General features: G+C 41.2%; 1 protein-coding gene across 1 annotated transcript; it reads right to left on the bottom strand.

Annotated features, from left to right (window-relative positions):
- Positions 1-4,518: 4,518 nt before the first annotated feature.
- Positions 4,519-15,702, bottom strand: LOC134798393 (RNA polymerase II-associated protein 3-like). The gene is made up of 10 exons (XM_063770807.1): positions 15,533-15,702; positions 15,170-15,286; positions 13,284-13,403; positions 12,380-12,507; positions 11,385-11,595; positions 7,830-8,036; positions 7,086-7,268; positions 6,004-6,165; positions 5,695-5,890; positions 4,519-4,628 (listed from the first exon to the last, which is right to left on the bottom strand). The coding sequence occupies exons 1-10, from the start codon at positions 15,665-15,667 to the stop codon at positions 4,540-4,542; spliced, it is 1,548 nt and encodes a 515-aa protein (XP_063626877.1). The 5' UTR covers positions 15,668-15,702; the 3' UTR covers positions 4,519-4,539.
- Positions 15,703-19,413: the final 3,711 nt, after the last annotated feature.

Genomic DNA, 19,413 nt, shown 5'->3' with positions numbered 1-19,413 from the left:
TCGATTTTTGACCCCCCCCCCCCCCCATAATCATCCAAAAATCATGCTTCGAATGACCCCGTTTCCTCCTACGTCATGCTACCATCATCCGATCCAGACCCCCAGCCCCCTAATTTGAAATGACGTAATTTATGAATAGCCCCTTATATAAATTGGGTTGAAAGGGACGACACTACAGTGTTGCCACTTTTTAATTTCTACTCTTTTTTGCCAAGCTGTAAAGTAAAATATAAGTCCTTGTACAGTCGACTGTAAAAATATGGGTGCACAAATCATCTCAAAAATATGTCCCATAGCTCTTATGTCAGCGAATTAGGAACTATGGGACATATTTTTGTCTACATTGCACCCATATTTTTACACTTGACTATACCGTCTAAATGGGGCTTAAATTCTGTGAGAAATTGAACCGTTTCAGGGGTTGAATTACAATAATAATTATGACTTATTGACATATCTAATATACCAGGTTTTTTTTTCATAAAAAACACCCCGTGTGTACATTGCACATTCCTAATCAGTTTTTCACACTCTAAAGGGGCCCACTGATTAACAGTGCGCCGGACAGAATCGGCTTGTCAGTTAGAACAAAAAGTTGACAGTTCCGATCAACTGACAGGCAGATACCATCCGGCGGACTGATCAGTGGGGCCCTTAAGGCCTTTGACTAGGACCAGTGAGATATTAAATTCTGAACGACACTTTCAATTTGGCGTAAGTAATAATGATGTTGGCGTGTGAGTGACTTTTTGGATATGAAATATGGCGGTATTTTAATGATATTGGAGGCAAACGAGCATTAGAATCGTCTGATGGTAAGCAATTACCGATACCCATGGATGCCTGCAACACCAGAGGGATTGAATTGCGTTGCCGACCTTTAAGATGGGGTACGCTCTTTCCTTGAAGAGTTTGAAGGTCAGCATGTTCACATTTTAATCGCCTGTCACGTTCTAACAAGTATAGTGCGAAAGTGGCAGGTATAGTGACAGGTGGTAAAAAAAATAAAATGAGAAAATCAGCGCTGCGGCTTACCGTAGCATTGCGCTGAGTGGGGGTCCTTTTTAACGTCTATCTGGTCTATGTCTAGTTTGTAATTTAACTGGTTTGGTTGACGTAAATAAATGAATTTCTTTCTTTTCTTTCAAATCCTACCATGCTACCGCCGCAGGGGCGACATTTAATTCCACAGTTTGGCCAAGATGTTAATGATGATGACCTTCTGCCAGATTTAAATTGACTTTCACGTTTTGCATTAAATGGCAAACTAGGTACTTAGTACAACGACAACATATTTTGTTGCGTTATCTCAGAGACAGGTTTAGTGATGTACAGTGAGCTGCAAAATGCATGGAGATATTATGAATGAATTCATTAATATAGTTTGTCAAAGGACTGTCTCATTTCAATCATAGACAGAGAGAATCATACTATCTTTGTCTTACACTACTAGTACTAGCACCCAAAAGAAAAGGATGAGTATAGTTTTCTTGGTTCTTACTGACTGACAAATTGGTTTGACCAACTATAAATTCGCCATGCACTTTTACGGCTGATGGTACCATAGACAATAACTAAGAAGCGTAAAGTACCATAGAATTACAGAATATTACCAGAATAGCGCCATCTACTTTAGCTGTAAAAGTTGTGACAGCAATTTTGACACTACTTTACGCGTCTTACGGTGGTATTCCATCTGTCTAATTTAATTGTCTAATGTGTGAATTTTGTCTCATATTTTGCTTAATGAGAGAGTGAGATGCAATGCCATTGGACAGATGGAATACCCTTAGAATTGAAATCTAGCAAAATCAAAGACAAGTTAGTATCTATCGACTTCGTTCTAGTGGGGTGCAGGGGCGTATTTTGAAATTTGGCGCCCCGGGCCAATACGTTTCGCCGCCCCAGAAGTCAAGGAAGAAAAGCTAAATGCGATCCGATGCCGCCCCTATATGCCGCCCCTGGGGTTTGGCGCCCCGGGCCATGGCCCGGATGGCCCTAGGGTAAATACGCCCCTGGTGGGGTGACTACAACAGTTATTGGCCAATACATATAAATTGGCCACTCCTAACAAATCAGAAAGAAACAAGCCAATAGAAGTAGTAGTAATAGAAGATTAGTAGTTAAGTTTAATATTATATAATGTGACTCTTTTACTGGAATAAACAGTTTAATTTTTAGGGTTCCGTACCTCAAAAGGAAAAAACGGAACCCTTATAGGATCACTCGTGCGTCTGTCTGTCTGTCTGTCTGTCTGTCTGTCTGTCTGTCCGTCTGTCACAGCCGATTTTCTCCGGAACTACTGGACCAATCAAGTTGAAATTTGGTACACATATGTAAGTTTGTGACCCGAATACGGACATGTAACGTAAACAAATGAATTTTAAACATGGGGGCCACTTTTGGGGGGTAAATGAAAAAATGAAAAAAAAATTTTTTTCAAACTATATCATGTTACATATCAAATGAAAGAGCTTATTGTAAGGATTTCAAATAATTTTTTTTTATAATTTTCGAATCAACAGTTTAGAAGTTATTCAAGAAAATAGGCAAAAAATGACCATTCCCCCCCCCTTATCTCCGAAACTACTAGGTCTAAAATTTTGAAAAAGATACATAAAATAGGTCTATACCTAAAGATGACAGGAAAACCTATTAGAAATGTACAGTCAAGCGTGAGTCGGACTTAATTACAGTTTTTAATCCGACCCCTACGAATTTTTTAAAGAGATTTCACTCACGTTTCACATAAAAAATACATTGTTAACAGTGCCGGATTACTTAGAGTAGTAGTTTTCTTAGAGTAATTGGTGATAATTTTCTGATAAGATAATCATTTTAAATATTTAACGCTCTTACCTACTTACGAGTAATTGTAAGGTCAAATTAAAAATAATGTTTAAAAAAAATGTTAAATTGAGAGCTAGCTTAAAGTTTTTTGTACTCGTCGACTTTAATGGTTGAATTAATAAAGACTTTGTAACCAATAAGCAAAACAAGCACGTGCTTACGGCACCACGTTCAGGGAGGGCAACAAAATGCCAGGTTGAAAAAGGTGAACAAATTTTAAAATTAGGGACAGACACATCGTTTTTACCACACGATTTTTTAGCTGTCCAAAAGCTAATTTGCAAAAATAATGGCGCGTAATTCTTTGGGAAACAATCGGTAGCAGTAGAAGAGTCGTGATTACATGCATAGATTCGATTTCAACCCACTCTTTTGCGGTTCGGCGTTAGGTCTTATGCGAGGCCTTCTGCCTTACGGCAAAGTTGATCTTCTGCCTTAATTACACTTGGGCGTGGATCCAAATCCAAGCTTTCCTCTTTCGCAGCTGGGCCTACTGCCTTTCTCACACTTCGCCAATTCAATTCCAAGCTCTCTGCTTTCTTGCATATTTTATGCATGAAAACAACCTCGCTGAGACCCTTAAATATCGAGCCCTATGCGAAGCTAGGCTGATAGAAAACTGTCCCATCCCTTCTCTGTATGAAATCCTGGATTCGCGCCTGGTTGGGACTAAAACTAAAATTGCGTTTTTATATCGAAAAATTTTCGCGCTCGCTTCGCTCGCGTTTTCAATTACTTTATAAGGTATGATAAAGGTGACATTCGGGTGGCGACTGCAGCAACATTACTCTGTTGCAACGTTACTGCTGCAGTACTGTCAACTTCCGTGATAAAATGATGTGACTGATTTCCATACTAAAAGTAAAAATGTACAACTGTCTATCATATTGCGTTTTTATATCGAAAAATTTCCGCGCTCGCTTCGCTCGCGTTTCTATTACTTTCTACGCTATGATAAAGGTGACATTCGGGTGGCGACTGCAACAGCATTAGGTACTCTGTTGCAACATTACTGCTGCGGCACTGTCAATTTTCGTGATAAAATGATGTGACTGATTTCCATTCTCAGCTGTAATGCGGCAATGAACTTCTCTCAATTTACCAAAAAATCAATGTAATCTTGATGACCCTAGGGAGAGGGGGCACCTAGAAATGCTTAGGGCATCAAAATATCTTAATCCGGCACTGATTGTTAAAAATTGTGTAATATACGGAACCCTTGGAACGCGAGTCCGACTCGCACTTGGCCGGTTTTTTTTAGTCTTATTGTTACGTAGTGGTCAATAATAACTATAGCCAGTGGGGAGAAACTCCTGACTTCGGGCAAACTCGGCTCCGTTCGGCTCAGCATTGCTCCGAGCAATTATTAGGGTTGGCAGCACTTGACGTCCTTTTGCGTGCACGACCACAGATACGATAATGACTTGAATTTTGACAACCCTAAATAGCCGAAAGGGATAGTGTCATACACTAGAAAGGGATAGCATGATCCGTCCCTGAATCTCTGTCAAACTTCGGTTTTGTAGGAAGTGTCCTTTCTGTACGGTAGTACTAACTATTATTTATTCTGTGCTATAGCAGTCACCCTATACGAGATTTTACAGCTTAGGGAATTATTTTAGCAGCGAAGGTGTTAAATGAGAGGTCTAAAATTGGATACAATCTACCTAAAGCCTTATGTCTATTGACTTAAAGTTCGAATTTGTTCTTCAGATCTGCGATGTCGTCTTCTGAGCAGTGTTCTACAGTTTTACAGTGTTCGAGGAGACTGTTGAGCGCTAGAAAAAAAAAACACATTGTTAAGAAAAAAAGGTTAGTGCGTATTATTGCGCATAATGCACACTGCGTATGATGGGGTTGGCAACTGTCAAAGGTTTGCATAGATGGCGCCATCATAGCTTGCCCCTTTTTCTATGAGATTTGGCTTTAAGGGCAGGCATCCTGGGCATAAAATTCCATTAAAAAAAGAAAAAAATTGACACATTTCTAGGGATCGACAGGGCAAGCTATGCTGGCGCCATCTGCTAAATACTTCGACCGGCCCCATTACCAATTCGCAAAATGCCCTTGTGGTAGAAACTCAAGTTTTTTTTAATCTAACTAAAGGACCATGCGTCAAAATGGTCCAAAAACCAGCAGAGTTGAGAATTAGGTCATTAGATAGGTATTGCTATCATTTTCTAGGACCTTCATTTTGTTTTAGGGGCACGCGGAATTCCATTTCAGAACAGATATTTGTATTTTAGTCTTTTGACGTCACCCTTATTTGCTAGGCAATAGAGTCCAAGTAAGTTAATTAATTGCTGCAGGGTAGATGTAAAATACTAATAATGTCTCAGTTTATCTCGTGAGCACCGTTTATACAGACCAAATAGAGATCTCGTTAGTGCGACAAGTGGGGAGACATTCCTGACTTCAGGCAAACTCGGTTCCATTCGGGCATTGCTCTGAGCAATTATTAGGGTTGACACAACTTGACGTCCCTTTGCGTGTCCACAGATAAGATAATTACTTTAATTTTGACAACCCTAAGTAGTCGAAAGGGATAGTGCGATAAGTTAGATAGAAAGGGATATCATGATTCGACCCTGAATCGCTGTCAAACTTCGGTTTTGTAGGAAGGCTCGTAGGAAGCGTCCTTTCTGTACGGTAGTACTATTACTTATTCTGTGGTGCGACGTAGAAATCACTGCACACTCTCCAGCGCCATCTAGCGTAAGTTTGGTAAACTCTTTTTTTGTATGAAACTATTTACAGATGCGAACAGGTCTGAGTCCGGTGGCTAGGTGATCAATCCTCAACCTTAATGCTACGAGATAAGATATAGTTTTATACCATACTCACTTTGCTTGTCCTTGTTGGAGAGGAACATAGCTAGCGCCGAGAACCTCTTGACCCGGCTCAGTCCGCGCAGGTATAACGTCACGGTGTGGCGCGCGTACTTGGTGACGTCACCGTGGAGGAGCTGAAGGAACTCCGAGAGCACGGGGCTCTCTAATGCGTTGTCGAATATTGACGGGATCTTGGACGGGTCTATGATCTGTAAAAGGATTTTTTTTTATATCAAATTCAGGTTACCGACAACGACAAAGGATTAGCCGATCGGGGCCAGCTACAAATCGAACAACTATAAACACTAAGATAAATACTCACACTCAAATAATCTGACTTGGCCCGGTCGTTGCCCCTCAGCATCTTCCACTCCTGCATGAACTGCACACTGTTGGTCGGGGGCACCATGTTTTCTTTCTGGACCTCCTTCTGCGTCAGATCCGCGAGCAGCTTCTCTGATGCTGGACTGGTTATTTCTTTGTTCTGCAAGGTAAGATATTGTATCTTAGGTTGGTATTCCACCTGTCCCAATATCTTGGTCGATTGATGCGTCTCTCTCTCACTAAGCAAAATGTGAGATGCAAATACCACTCTTAGTTAATAAAAGTTAAAGATAAATTTTGGAATAAAGCCTAAGGACCTCTGAGACTCAGGAGGATAGAGATATGCTCACCTTGAGTTCAGCCTTCACATCCCCCGCGTTGTCTATAAGGTGTGTCTCCTTGGTCTTGTCGTCGTTGTTATTGGAGTCCCCGTGGGACAGGGTGTCTTCTAATTCAACGATCTGGAGTCTGGTCGCAGGCTTCTCTGGTTCAGTCTTGCCGAGGGGTATCTCGCGAGATATTATGCTCACCTTGACTTCAGCCTTCACATCCCCCGCGTTGTCTATAAGGTGCGTCTCCTTGGTCTTGTCGTAGTTGTTATTGGAGTCCCCGTGGGCCCGGTTGTCTTCTAGTTCCATGATCTGGAGTCTGGTCACAGGCTTCTCTGGTTCAGTCTTGCCGAGGGGTATCTCGCGAGATATTATGCTCACCTTGACTTCAGCCTTCACATCCCCCGCGTTGTCTATAAGGTGTGTCTCCTTGGTCTTGTCGTAGTTGTTATTGGAGTCCCCGTGGGCCCGGTTGTCTTCTAGTTCCATGATCTGTAGTCTGGTCACAGGCTTCTCTGGTTCAGTCTTGCCGAGGGGTATCTCGCGAGATATTATGCTCACCTTGACTTCAGCCTTCACATCCCCCGCGTTGTCTATAAGGTGTGTCTCCTTGGTCTTGTCGTCGTTGTTGTTGGAGTCCCCGCGGGACAGGGTGTCTTCTAGTTCCACGATCTGTATGTAGCCTGGTCGCAGGCTTCTCTGGTTCAGTCTTGCCGAGGGGTATGTCGCGAGATATTATGCTCACCTTGACTTCAGCCTTCACATCCCCCGCATTGTCTATAAGGTGTGTCTCCTTGGTCTTGTCGTCGTTGTTGTTGGAGTCCCCGTGGGACAGGGTGTCTTCTAGTTCCACGATCTGTAGTCTGGTCGCAGGCTTCTCTGGTTCAGTCTTGCCCAGGGGTATCTCGTGGATTGGGATGGGTTTTAGAGCCCTCTGTAGAGAATAGTAAGTTAGTAGTCAAGTTTTTTAAACGTGTTCCATGCTAGAGTTAGACTAAGAAATCTGCAGCGATTTTGATAGCCCACGCAGTAACAGGTTGGGGGGGTCATGCCTAGTGTGACTGTACGTGTTAACGACCTATCTTTTTCTTATGAAAAGGTTTAAAAATCGAAATTTTGTGTGATGTAATTAATGGACGACCCCTATGACGTATAATGTGTATGTAACCCTTTAAGGTTAGAAGTGTTTTAAGTTATATGGGACCATACCTATTTGGTATTTAGACATCCAAGTCAAGGTCGTAAAACTATTATGGGATCAATGTTTTTTATGGGACCTTGTTTTTTCGCGATGTAGGGATTGGTCCCATAGCAAAAAGCAAACATTGTTCAGTATGACCTCTTATTACTCCCGCTGAGGACATGTAATAGTTGAAAAATCACTCTTAAACCCTTACTGCGTGTAATAAAAAAATATTTGTTTAAATTTGAACTTTAATAGCTGTCAATAGAGTTGAATAATATCCGCCATATATTTGGCATTGTGTTGTCTCACCTTGGACCTCAAATGAGGTGGTTTCTTGACAGGTTTGATGACAGTAATGCCCTCTCCGACTCCATCCCTCCACCTCTCCAGCTCGCTGGGTGGCTTGACTTCTTTCACCGGCTCATCCTGAAGTTCTACTATCTTTGGCTGTCCGGTCTTCGGGAAGGGTTTGGTTTCGCTAGTCGGAGTGGAGTTGGGTGATGACTTCGATTTGAGCTGGAAACAAGAGTTAAGTGAAATAAATACATACATGTAATCGCTACAATTCTGAGGTACAGTCAGCAGCAGAAGTTGCTAAGCGGGCCAGGTGTTCAAAATGATCTTGACGCGACTTTATTGTTAAGAGAATAAGAGCGTGTCAAGGTAATTTTGAACACCTCGCCCGCTTAGCAACTTCTGCTGCTGACTGTACCTACTAGTACCACATTGGCGGTTGATAATTAACACTTTCGCAACCAGGCAAAATTTCAAACAATACCCCAGAAACCGACAGTACTCGCTAGTCGGGCAACGACGTGCAACTCAATGCCGCACGCCGCGAACCCGCTAGTCGGGCAAGCGGCGGACGCTCAGGGCTGTGACAAGTAACTTTCGTATAAGTACGTGGATAAAATTAAATCTGCTGTCTCATCTGTTTAGGCTCCCCGTTTTGTTCTTCTCCTAATTCTAACTCCTATTGATACATACCCGTGTATGCAATTTCACGTAACCAACTAATAAGAATTTTTATTTTGTAATCGCATTAGGTAAAGTAAATAAAAATACAAAGTGAAGTAATAAAATATAATAATCAACTGTACCAACTTTTCGACCACATAATAATCAGAAGACTTACATTTTTTTCTGTTAGTGGCAGTGGCAGCCCTGAGGTAGTGAAGATGCAATGCTTGCCCGCCTGTCGGGCACTTCGGCGTCGCGTGTAGGTGTAAGATTCATTAAAATTACTAATTATTAGAAACAGATTTAATGAAATAGAGTTGAATAATCTCGATAATTTAATAAATTTAAAAGTAACGTGATTGATAGTTGACCTTTGTAAATAGAAGGTAGTTGGAAGAAAGAATAAAAGACGACAAGCATGGCGGTTAGCGGGCATTCGGTTACGGGCAGAGGTGAAGGGAGGACGATTGTGAAGTGAGGTGATTGGAGATTGAACTGTAACGGAATATTGTGATCAGGAAATATATTGCTGTTATGGAAGAAGGAATTTTTATTACATAGGTTTATAGCTCTTGCCCGACTAGCGGGTATGCCGGCATCTGAGTAAAGTTTACGAGTGCCCGAGAGTCGGGTACGGGGTGTCGAATGTGTTAAGGTGGATTCAGACTTACCGAACCGCGAGTGCGTACGTATGTTGACTGTAGATTGCGCGTTATATGCCATACGAAGCAAATGTGTACTCGCTATAGTCTGTATCTTTAGGTATTGAAATAAAAGGTATTTAAATAAAAGGTAAATAAATAAAGAGGTAGGTATTTCAAATCAGTTGAGGGTAGATGAAAACATTACATGATCAAATAATGTAGGTTAAAGTCAGGTCGTTCAGTGACAGATCCAAGGGGTTTTGTATTTGGTTGGTTAACCAATAAATCTTATAACTACCCGAAATGTACAAATTAGTTGTTTACTTTTATTTAAATACCTAGAGATACAGAGTATAGGTCTGGACGCTCATTTATTGACTTTTAATTGAATTTTTGTGGCATTATTAACAATAAACGTCCTTGTTGTGTTCAAGTTGTGGCTCCTGTACAACGCGGAAAGGCCTCCAACAAAGTGGAAAGACGATCTGGTCAAGGACACGGAGCTGTTGTAGGCCAGCGCATGTCGCACGATATGATTACATGTGTGGCGAACCCTCTAGCTGTCACTGCCAACGTCGTGCCATAATAATCTAACAGATGGCGTTAGGGAGCTAGAACGCAATTAGTAAGAGGCCTACATCGCGCTTACGGAGTTTTAAATGTCAGTTGCTATATATATAACTTCCGACCAACTCTCAGTGGACTTCGTTCCCCAGGCATAACACCCGCCTGGAGAGAGTACTCTCTATTGCCCCTCTACCTTCTACACATGTAATGACTCTGAAACTATGAGTTGCTGCTCACCTTAGCCCCGTGTTCCTCCGCTGCCTCCTGGCCGCAACAACAAAAGGTGGATTTCATATAAGAAGGAATAGGGAGTATTACTGCAATGTTCTGCCGCCAGAGTGCAGCACTAATTTGTTTAGTAAACCATAGAGTAACTTATACATACTAGACTAGGCCTTAAACAGTTTTTTGACAAGTATTCACTATGACATTGATGCATCAAGGCGGTTTGTTTACAAGTGGCCTACCGCGAAACGCGAAAATCGAAATTTCTTTATCTGCCTTTCTATCGATCGAATAGGCAAGAGTGATAGAGAGGCAGAAACCGAACTTTCGACTGTCGTGTTTCACGGTAGGCCATGTGATTGACCTAGTGACGCCCTCTACGCAGAGTTTTGCGTAATATTCCCTATTACTACCAGACAACAGGTCACAAAACTAAATGTCAAATTAAAAACTAGGGGTTAAAAATTGGGCTGTTGTTGTGGTTCGGAGCACTGCATTGGTCGTAGATGGCTGTTAGAAAGGGAAGCGAGGCATTTTTGAGCAGTGGAAGGCCTTCACATATCCATCTCACCCCAAAAGTAGTTTTTGCCTTATATGGGCTTATTCTGTTCCTAAGGTCATCTCTCTGCTTTCTCGCCTGTGAGTTATAATATAAGGCAGGCAAGGCAGCTCAGAGGTATACCAGTCACTCTTTTGAGGCGCTAGGAGGCATTCACATAACACAACTCACTTTTGTCCATTCTGATGACTTTAATTAAACTATAGTTTCAGGCAGAAAATGATAATGACACTTACATCTTTAGTCCCCATTCTGTTCCTAAGGTCATCTCTCTGCTTCCTCGCCTGTGAATTGTGAGGTTCCAACTTGAGGACCTCATTAAGGTCCTGTCAGGCAGTTTGGAGGGACCCCAGGCGTTCTCTGGCGGTGGCGCGGCGCCAGTAGGCCAACTCGTAGGTGAGGCTGAGGTGGATTGCTGTGGCACTGTATTTACATGGCCCTAGTGTTGCACAACTTACCCCCTTTAGTCCCCATTCTGTTCCTAAGGTCATCTCTCTGCTTCCTAATAGCCTGTGAGTTGTGAGGCTCCAACTTGAGCACCTCATTAAGGTCCTGTGAGGCAGCTCGGAGGGACCCCAGGCGTCCTCTGGCGATAGCGCAGCGCCAGTAGGCCTTCACGTAGGTGAGGCCGAGGCGGATTGCTGTGGTACAGTATTTATATGGCCCTAGTGTTTCACAACTTACCCCTTTAGTCCCCATTCTGTTCCTAAGGTCATCTCTCTGCTTCCTAATAGCCTGTAAGTTGTGAGGCTCCAACTTGAGCACCTCATTAAGGTCCTGCGAGGCAGCTCGGAGGGACCCCAGGCGTCCTCTGGCGATAGCGCAGCGCCAGTAGGCCTTCACGTAGGTGAGGGCGAGGCGGATTGCTGTGGTACAGTATTTATATGGCCCTAGTGTTTCACAACTTACCCCTTTAGTCCCCATTCTGTTCCTAAGGTCATCTCTCTGCTTCCTAGCCTGTGAGTTGTGAGGTTCCAACTTGAGGACCTCATTGAGGTCCTGCGAGGCAGCCCGGAGGGACCCGAGGCGCTCTCTGGCGGTGGCGCGCCGCTGGTAGGCTTTTACATAGGTGGGGTCGAGACGGATTGCCGTGCTGCAGTCTGTCTCAGCTTGGTGGAGGCTGTGGAGGTGAGTAGATGTTAGAAGAAAATGTCACAAATAGACTTCTATTAATTTCAGAAAATTAGAAAAGTAAGTAAATATTCTTTATTGCACCAATAATTATACATTTTACATGCATGTAAAACTACAAAGAAATTTTAACGAAAAAATAGAACCTGGTAACAACAGGCGCCGTGCACTACCTTTCGACTTTTGTTTGAGTTCTACATTTCCTGCTACCCAAAGGTCTGGAACAGATCGCTTTTTAGCGATAAGACCGCCTGTTGTTAGAAAAAGCAACCCTTTCTAACGCTTATGTTCCAATTAGTGGTGTAATTAAAGATTCTCAAGCAATAAACGTAATGTTAAAGATATAGTTGTAGACATAGACCCTGAGTGTATAAAAGAGATCCAAATTCTAAATGTTGAATACGCCTATGAATCTCCTTTTCACCTATGAAAGTTTTAGTATAATTTTCCTACTAAAGAAATAGGGGACGGAGGGCAAAAACAATTAGACATTTGAAAGAGAATTTTTATTTTTTTACCCTTAGGCAATTTTTTATTGGGAATTAAATGAATAACTATTACTTGATTAAATTATTATTTTAATATTTACTTGGGCGAAGTTGTGTACAACGGGTGAAGTTAGGGATTGGTTTGCCAACCCTGATTTTCAATGAATTGCAACATTGTTAATGAGGATTAGTTCTTTTTTTATGAGAAAGCACTTGCCTTCATCATCATCCATTCATCATTACTGATTGTGGTAAAACTAGATATTGTGACAGAAGTAAATTTACCTGTCTTTTTTGAGATAGCACAGTCCTCGGTTGGCATAGTAAATGGCATCATCCTTTACAAGCTCTATGGCGCGGTTGTAGCACGCTATAGCCTCATCCCATTTCTCCATCTTTACAAAACTATTGCCCTGAAATAATTAAAATTATTAAAAAAAACGGACAAGTGCAAGTCGGACTGGCCCACTGAATACATCATCTGTGAAAATTTCAACTGTCTAGCTATTTTGGTTCATGAGATACAGCCGGGTGACAGACAGACGGACAGTGCAGTCTTAGTAATGATGATGATGATGCAATCTTGTTATCCCTCATTAGGGACATAGGGCTCGCAGAAGAATGCTCCATTTGTCACGATCTTGAGCAGTTTCTTCCAGCTCTTTCCAGCCGAGTCCAGTTGAGCCAGCCTCTTTCTTTCTTAGTAATAACTGTAATAAGGTCCCATTTTTACCCTTTGGGTACAGAAGCCTAAAAATTATATACAAACATACAATGACATTGCTGATATTTGATTGCCGTGTTGATTACCTAGATGACCTAGATCAGTGGTTTTCAAACTGTGGGTCGCAAGCCTCTGCTAGCCTTAATCTTTTGAACGCCAAATGGTGCATCCATTTGCCGTGCCACTGACGCCACGGGGGTAAAATTTAGTTTTGTGAACACCAACCATGCCAACCTAAAAGTGGGGTGTTTTTCAGTAGATTTTCATCAAAAAACGATCGACGTCAAATGCCGTCTTTGGCGTCGTTGTCACGATTTTGCGTTGACGTCAATTGCTGTCTGTGGCGTTCAAAAGGTTAAAACAATACATAGCGAAACATTTTGTTCGTACTAAGGGGGTTGCATCATGAAGAAGTTTGAAAAACACTGACCTAGATGAGTTACCACTAAAAGCCATCATACTCACCCTCTCTTTCTCATGATGGGCCTCCTGCCGCAGCTTGTCCATCTTGGCCGGCTGGCTCTTTTTGCTGTCCAGGGACGTGGGGCCCACATCTTCCATGTCTACTTCCTCACAAGCCTTGTCCTGAAAATATGATGTAGCTTTAGGGAGAGTGGCCCCTGACAGGCCCCAATGGATAGAGCTGGAGGAGGCCTTTGCCAAGCGGCACACTGAGCTAACTCAGAATAAAAGGGTTTAATAGATAGATAGCTTTAGGGTGCGTTAGATGTGCAAAGTTGTGTTGCAAGGGATTTGTTAAGAACCAATAGAATCACTTATGGATGCCAAACCTGGGCTCTTACAAGCAGAAACATGAGAAAATTAGAAGTATGCCAAAACTCCATGCAGAGGAGCCTATTAGACATAAAATTAAAGGACAGAGAAAGACTAACGGACATTAGTCAATAAACAAAGGTGATCCCCATAACAAAAACCATCAAAAAACTTAAGTGGAGATGGACGGGTCATGATCAGAGGCCCAAACAAATGGTCACAGAAACTAACCCACTGGTACCCCAGAGATGCTAAAAGAAAGAGAGGCAGACAGATACTAAGGTGGGAAGTTGATATAAAGAAGGTTGCTGGACCAACTTGGAGTCGCCAAGCGCGGGAGAGAGAGCGCTGTTGATGGTTTTAGAGGAGGCCTATGTCAGTGGACAAGCTAGAAATAATTAAAAAATAGAGGAAATAAAATAAAACATGTAACTACACATCATCATCATCATCATCATCATCATCTCAGCCATAAGACGTCCACTGCTGAACATAGGCCTCCCTCTGGACCTCCATACGTGCCAGTTGGAAGCGACCCGCATCCAGCGTCTTCCGGCGACCTTAACAAGATCGCCTGTCCATCTTGTGGGTGGACGTCCTACGCTGCGCTTGCTAGTCCGTGGTCTCCACTCGAGCACTTTTCGACCCCATCGGCCATCTTCTCTGCGTGCAATGTGGCCTGCCCATTGCCACTTCAGCTTGCTAATCCGGTGGGCCATGTCGGTGACTTTAGTTCGTCTACGGATCTCCTCATTTCTGATTCGATCATGTAGAGAAACTCCGAGCATAGCCCTCTCCATAGCTCGTTGAGCGACTTTGAGTTTTGAGATGAGGCCGATAGTGAAAGACCACGTTTCGGAGCCGTAAGTCATCACTGGTAACACACATTGATTAAAGACTTTCGTCTTGAGGCACTGAGGTATGTCGGACGAAAAGACATTACGTAGTTTCCCGAACGCTGCCCAACCGAGTTGGATTCGGCGGTTGACCTCTTTCTCGAAGTTGGACCTACCTAATTGGACTACTTGTCCTAGGTAGATGTATGAGTCAACAACTTCGAGTACCGGGTTCCCAACAGAGACTGGGATGGGCACACACATAATACCTAGCAATAAAGGCTATCTTTATCTTTATCTTTTAATATAATCACTGCATGCTGAGTGAGGAAAGCAAATAAAGTGATTGTATTGGTTATGGAAACGCATCCTCACACATCTCTGGTCGAAACTCACTATTATCATCTTTAAAGAGATGTTTCAAGAAGTTAGCAACACAAGCAAGTCATCGCTTAATTCTTTATAGGGCAACTTTAGATATTATATGGCAAAAATAACTAACCTAGAACATTTTTTTTTTCTTAGTGGTATTTTTTGGACTTAAAGGCAATGAGGCTTGAATTGTGTATTTTTTAAAGTCTTGACCTTAAAGGGATAAAATCTTGTCTGATTTATGGAATGATGTATATGTAGCGTCTATTCCCATCTGTGCCCGGCGGGCACAGATGGGAATCCACCTTAACTATGGTGAAAAATGCTATTAAGGATCAATTGATAACTATGTCCCACAAAAGTACTTACAACATCAAAATTGTCCCAAGCTTTGTAGTCAGACGAGGGAATACGTTTTTCCACCTTCTTTTTAGTTTCCACAATTGGTTTCTCTTTCCTCGCCTTACTCCTCACTGGGGGTAAGTCCTGACCTCAAAAAGGTTAATATACGTTAACAATTTCAGTCGGGGACCACTTAGAAATGAAGAGATATAGAAAATCAACAGTATAAAGAAAAATACACCGCAATTTCTCAATCCTAGCGACGCAGATAAGACCAAATACATTTCTTATTATTACAGTACTAAAACCGTGACAATGACACTAATATACATAGCTAATTATACCAGCTAGTGATTTACATGAGAAATATAACCGTAAATTACTGTAAACCTGCTCAAATTCGCCGTTCAAAGCGGCCTCTTTACGTTTCATTTCAACCTCCCAGTTCTTAAGGTCTGTGAGGTATGTTTGAAGATTTTTTACGTTATCCCGGCAGGCCTTCTGGATCTCAAAGGCTTTGTCCATTTTTTTCTGTACTTTTAAGGGTGGGAACGGGTTTTTGTTACCTTCAATCACAAAAAATAGCGTTGTTAGATCAATAGCAATCGGTTGTCAACGTGAAATAGTTTTTTCACGTTGTCATGGCGCTGGCTTCGTTCGGAAACGTGTTTTCTTTCGCTATTGACAGTGTTAATAGGATTTTGCAAAATATTTTTTTCATATAATTTTGATATTATTATCCAATTTCCAACAAATTGAAGATATTTTATATTACTATCACCAAATATTATGTTACGAAGAAATATAATACAAATACCTATATGTATAAAAACTGGCAGTGACTGTTCAAAAACTTTTGTAAACGCCATTAAAGTTTTTTTCTTTTACTTATTTTTTTTATTATAGTTATGGCTTAATAACTGGCAAAAATATAGACCGGCCAGTCATTTGCTAAGCGCGAGTCGGATTCGCGCACCGAGGGTTTCGTATGGTCCCACTATTGAAGTTCATAAACACTGAAAAAAAATAGAAAACAATAAACTGGATAGAGGCACTAAACTTAACTTTGTTGTGAGAAAACTTTTCCCACTAAGTTTTTTTTAACTATTAAATGCAAGTCTGTAAATTCTGTAATCGAAAAAATTGCATTTTTAAATTATTTTAATGGTTTCGTACTTTTCTCCGTTCTAGGTCCTCATTTTATGCTTCTTGGTCAACGGGAAGTAGTCTTACCTATAGGTTTTTTGTTTAGTCTTTGTATGAATAAAACAGAAACACTCTTTTATAAGGTTCCGTACCATAAAGGCAACATAATTAGGTTTGTAAAAATTCCATTGGGCCCAACCTTGCCCTGCGACACCTAATTGAAATAATTACGAAGACGTTTAGTGAGCTAACGTTACGTTATAATTAAATTTCGCCATCGCACCGTGATCGTGCTCATCGGCGATTGATTGAACGAGGATTCTGGGCCGCGGGCAAGGTCGGAGTTGAAATTAATTTGGTTGCATGGACAATATTGTCTTAGAAACATTTTAGAAATGATTTGCAGTAATGTACCTACGAGTCTTTTTGAGATGCGCGTCCACCAGAACCAGGGGATCTACCGCAAAAACCGAAATTCGCAAATTGCGGGTATCTTTCTCTTTTACCACTTCTACTCCAATGAAGGCGTAATTAGAGTAGGTACTTAACAGAGAAAGATGCCCGCAATTTGCGAACTTCGATTTTCGCGGTTCTAGCCCAGGTGTTTTTTGCACCGACTTCAAACATATCAGTTGCTAGCGTATAGAAAAAGGATAATATTTTATTTACAGACGGTTTTTTTTTTATTTATTATTTATACTCTTCTATTTATTTTAATTTTTCAGTTTTTGTTATGTATGAGTGACGCAGCATTCTTCATATCAAGACTCGTTCCTGTCCTGTGTGGCCTATCGGTCATAAATCACTATAAACAGTTTTGCGCTTCGGTTAAGTAGGTACCTACGTTTCTTAGTTTCAAAGTTTTGGATCTGACGCCATTAAGATTTGAGGAGTTCCCTCAATTCCTCATGGAACCCATCATATAACTGAACCTTGACACACTTAACAAACATAAAGAAGTGGACTAATCGCTGAACGTGAAATAAATTCCGTTCTGGTTCTCATAAGCATTTCCACTTCATCAAATGGCACTCTTTTGAATGCAAATACATGGAATATATAGGATTTGAAGAGTTCCCTCAATTCCTTATGAACCCCATCCTCAGAACTGAGTTTGGATAAAAATGGGATGGGACCTACTTAAACTATGAATAAATATATATTTCTACTAACGACGGAGTTCTGAGGTAACAAAAATATACAAAAAACAACGGGTTGCACTCCGGGAGTGCCGACAGAAGTAAAAACTCAATGACCAGTCCAAAATGTCTGCAGCACACTATGTATAATTGACCCATCCTCCTTTCTATTGAAAAACTTTAGTTCCGAAATTGCTGACCAGTTAATTGTTTAAAATTCGAATAGAAATTGTAAAGTTACCTTGCAGACCTCGCATCTAAATATATTTGGTCATGATATTTTGAGTTTTATTCACCAGTACTAGGGTTCACTTTTATTAGCGATTTCATCAAGATGTAGCTTTATTGAATTAATTATATTTGAGTGATATAAAGTTAGAATGTAACTGTGAGATCCTCGTATTTCAACCCGTACAAGATTAGAACCTTTTTCATGTAATGTCATTGAGTTTTTCTTTATTAATTTAAATGCTATCTAAATGAGTGGCCATCTAAATCTTACGGTCACGTGATCGCGTTACGTCTCGAGTTTATCATTTTTTCCCCACATAATGCCCAAGCGCCGCTAAAGAAGTTTTCACTTAAAAAATATGGGTCGATTAGATAGCCCATAGCCTAATCCTTTTTTGAAGTCGGTTAAAATTATAGTTACGAGATATTACGTTGCAGTAACCCTGCAGAGTTTATAGTTGAACGGTTAATCTAATATTATACCACTATGAAAGCATTAAATTACCGAAGACTTATAGCCATATATCGGCTCACAGGGGAGTGGAATCCACCGCTTATCACCGAAATACCTATTTCATTATGCGTATGATCGCGTGAAATATTAACCAAGCATTTCCTAAATTACTCGCCTTCAACTGACTAGGTACAAACAGCAACACTTTTAACTGTCCATCGATGGACCTTATTACAAAGGGCATAACCACTTACATTGGACCACCTATGGACAGTTAAGTGTGGCCGATGGTACAGTAGCTCTTCAGAGCCAATTTATTTCCAAAAGATAGTCATGTGAACCGAATCTCGAAGGTCAGCGACCTTGACATGGGCCGAATTCGAAAACACGCGAGGTTTGGAAAGCAAGCAGGTGTTGCGCTTGATTTGGTTGCAAAGGAGTCGGGTTTTTGGGTAACCAGTGTAATGTGACCCCGAGAACCTTAAGCGCCGCTTGCACCATCCCACTAACTCGGGGTTAACCGGTTAAACCTGGAGTTGCCATGGTTACCGGTACAATTTGACACTGGGCTCGGGTTAGGGGGAATGCGCAAGAATGCTCTAAAATTATGCATAAGTAAGTTACCCGTTAAGTAGTCATTATGAACCTATTTTGAAAGTATAGTTGTATACCTAACTAGCCTTAAAATGTATACTTAATTTTTTATTCTGTTCTGATTAGGAAAAAGTAAGAGAAAGTTTTTTTGAAGCGAAAACATTTTTTTTAATGGGGTAGGTCCCGTAGGTCGTCAGATTACGCCATTTTTGTTACACCTGTATATATTATATTCGTTCGACTCACTTATGTTTGGTGCTTGGATTAATACTGAATACCCCTTGAGGTAAATTATGGCAAAATTACTTGCAGTAGATGCGTAGGCGCGCGCTTACACGCATTAGGCCGGGTATACAATATATAGTCTGGCAAATACAAAGTCAGTAAGTAAGAACAAAGAAAACTATATTCAGCCCTTTCTTTTGGAAAGTTTTCGGAAATGAAGGAAGTTTCTGTATTCTTTTCCCATACAAAAAATACACGTACGTAAAGTTTTACGTAAAATATTTCGCAATTTAGGGTATTTAGGATAGTTTCCGACGGCATATATTAGAAAGCGGCAAAGAAACTTGACGAGAATTTAATAGGTATTAACCTTTTAAACCTTTGTCGGGCTAGTCTGCATGGTGAGGTAAATTTTATAAAGGTCCCTTCTATGGACAAGACAACAAAAGTTAACAAACCGGGACATATATATCACATTTTTC

This window comes from Cydia splendana, chromosome 16 (genome assembly GCF_910591565.1).
Source record: "Cydia splendana chromosome 16, ilCydSple1.2, whole genome shotgun sequence".
In the NCBI taxonomy this organism is placed as follows: domain Eukaryota; kingdom Metazoa; phylum Arthropoda; class Insecta; order Lepidoptera; family Tortricidae; genus Cydia; species Cydia splendana.
Note: the sequence above shows the minus strand (reverse complement) of the source record. Positions and strands in the feature narration are given on the sequence as shown.

Bases quoted from the DNA above. Each gene is read 5' to 3' on its own strand.
- LOC134798393 (XM_063770807.1), bottom strand. From the start codon at position 15,667: ATGGACAAAGCCTTTGAGATCCAGAAGGCCTGCCGGGATAACGTAAAA. The intron at 7,269-7,829 runs GTGAGACAACAC...TATTCTCTACAG, and splicing joins CACCTCATTTGAGGTCCAAG to AGGGCTCTAAAACCCATCCC. The intron at 6,166-7,085 runs GTCAAGGTGAGC...CTTACCTTGCAG, and splicing joins CGGGGGATGTGAAGGCTGAA to AACAAAGAAATAACCAGTCC.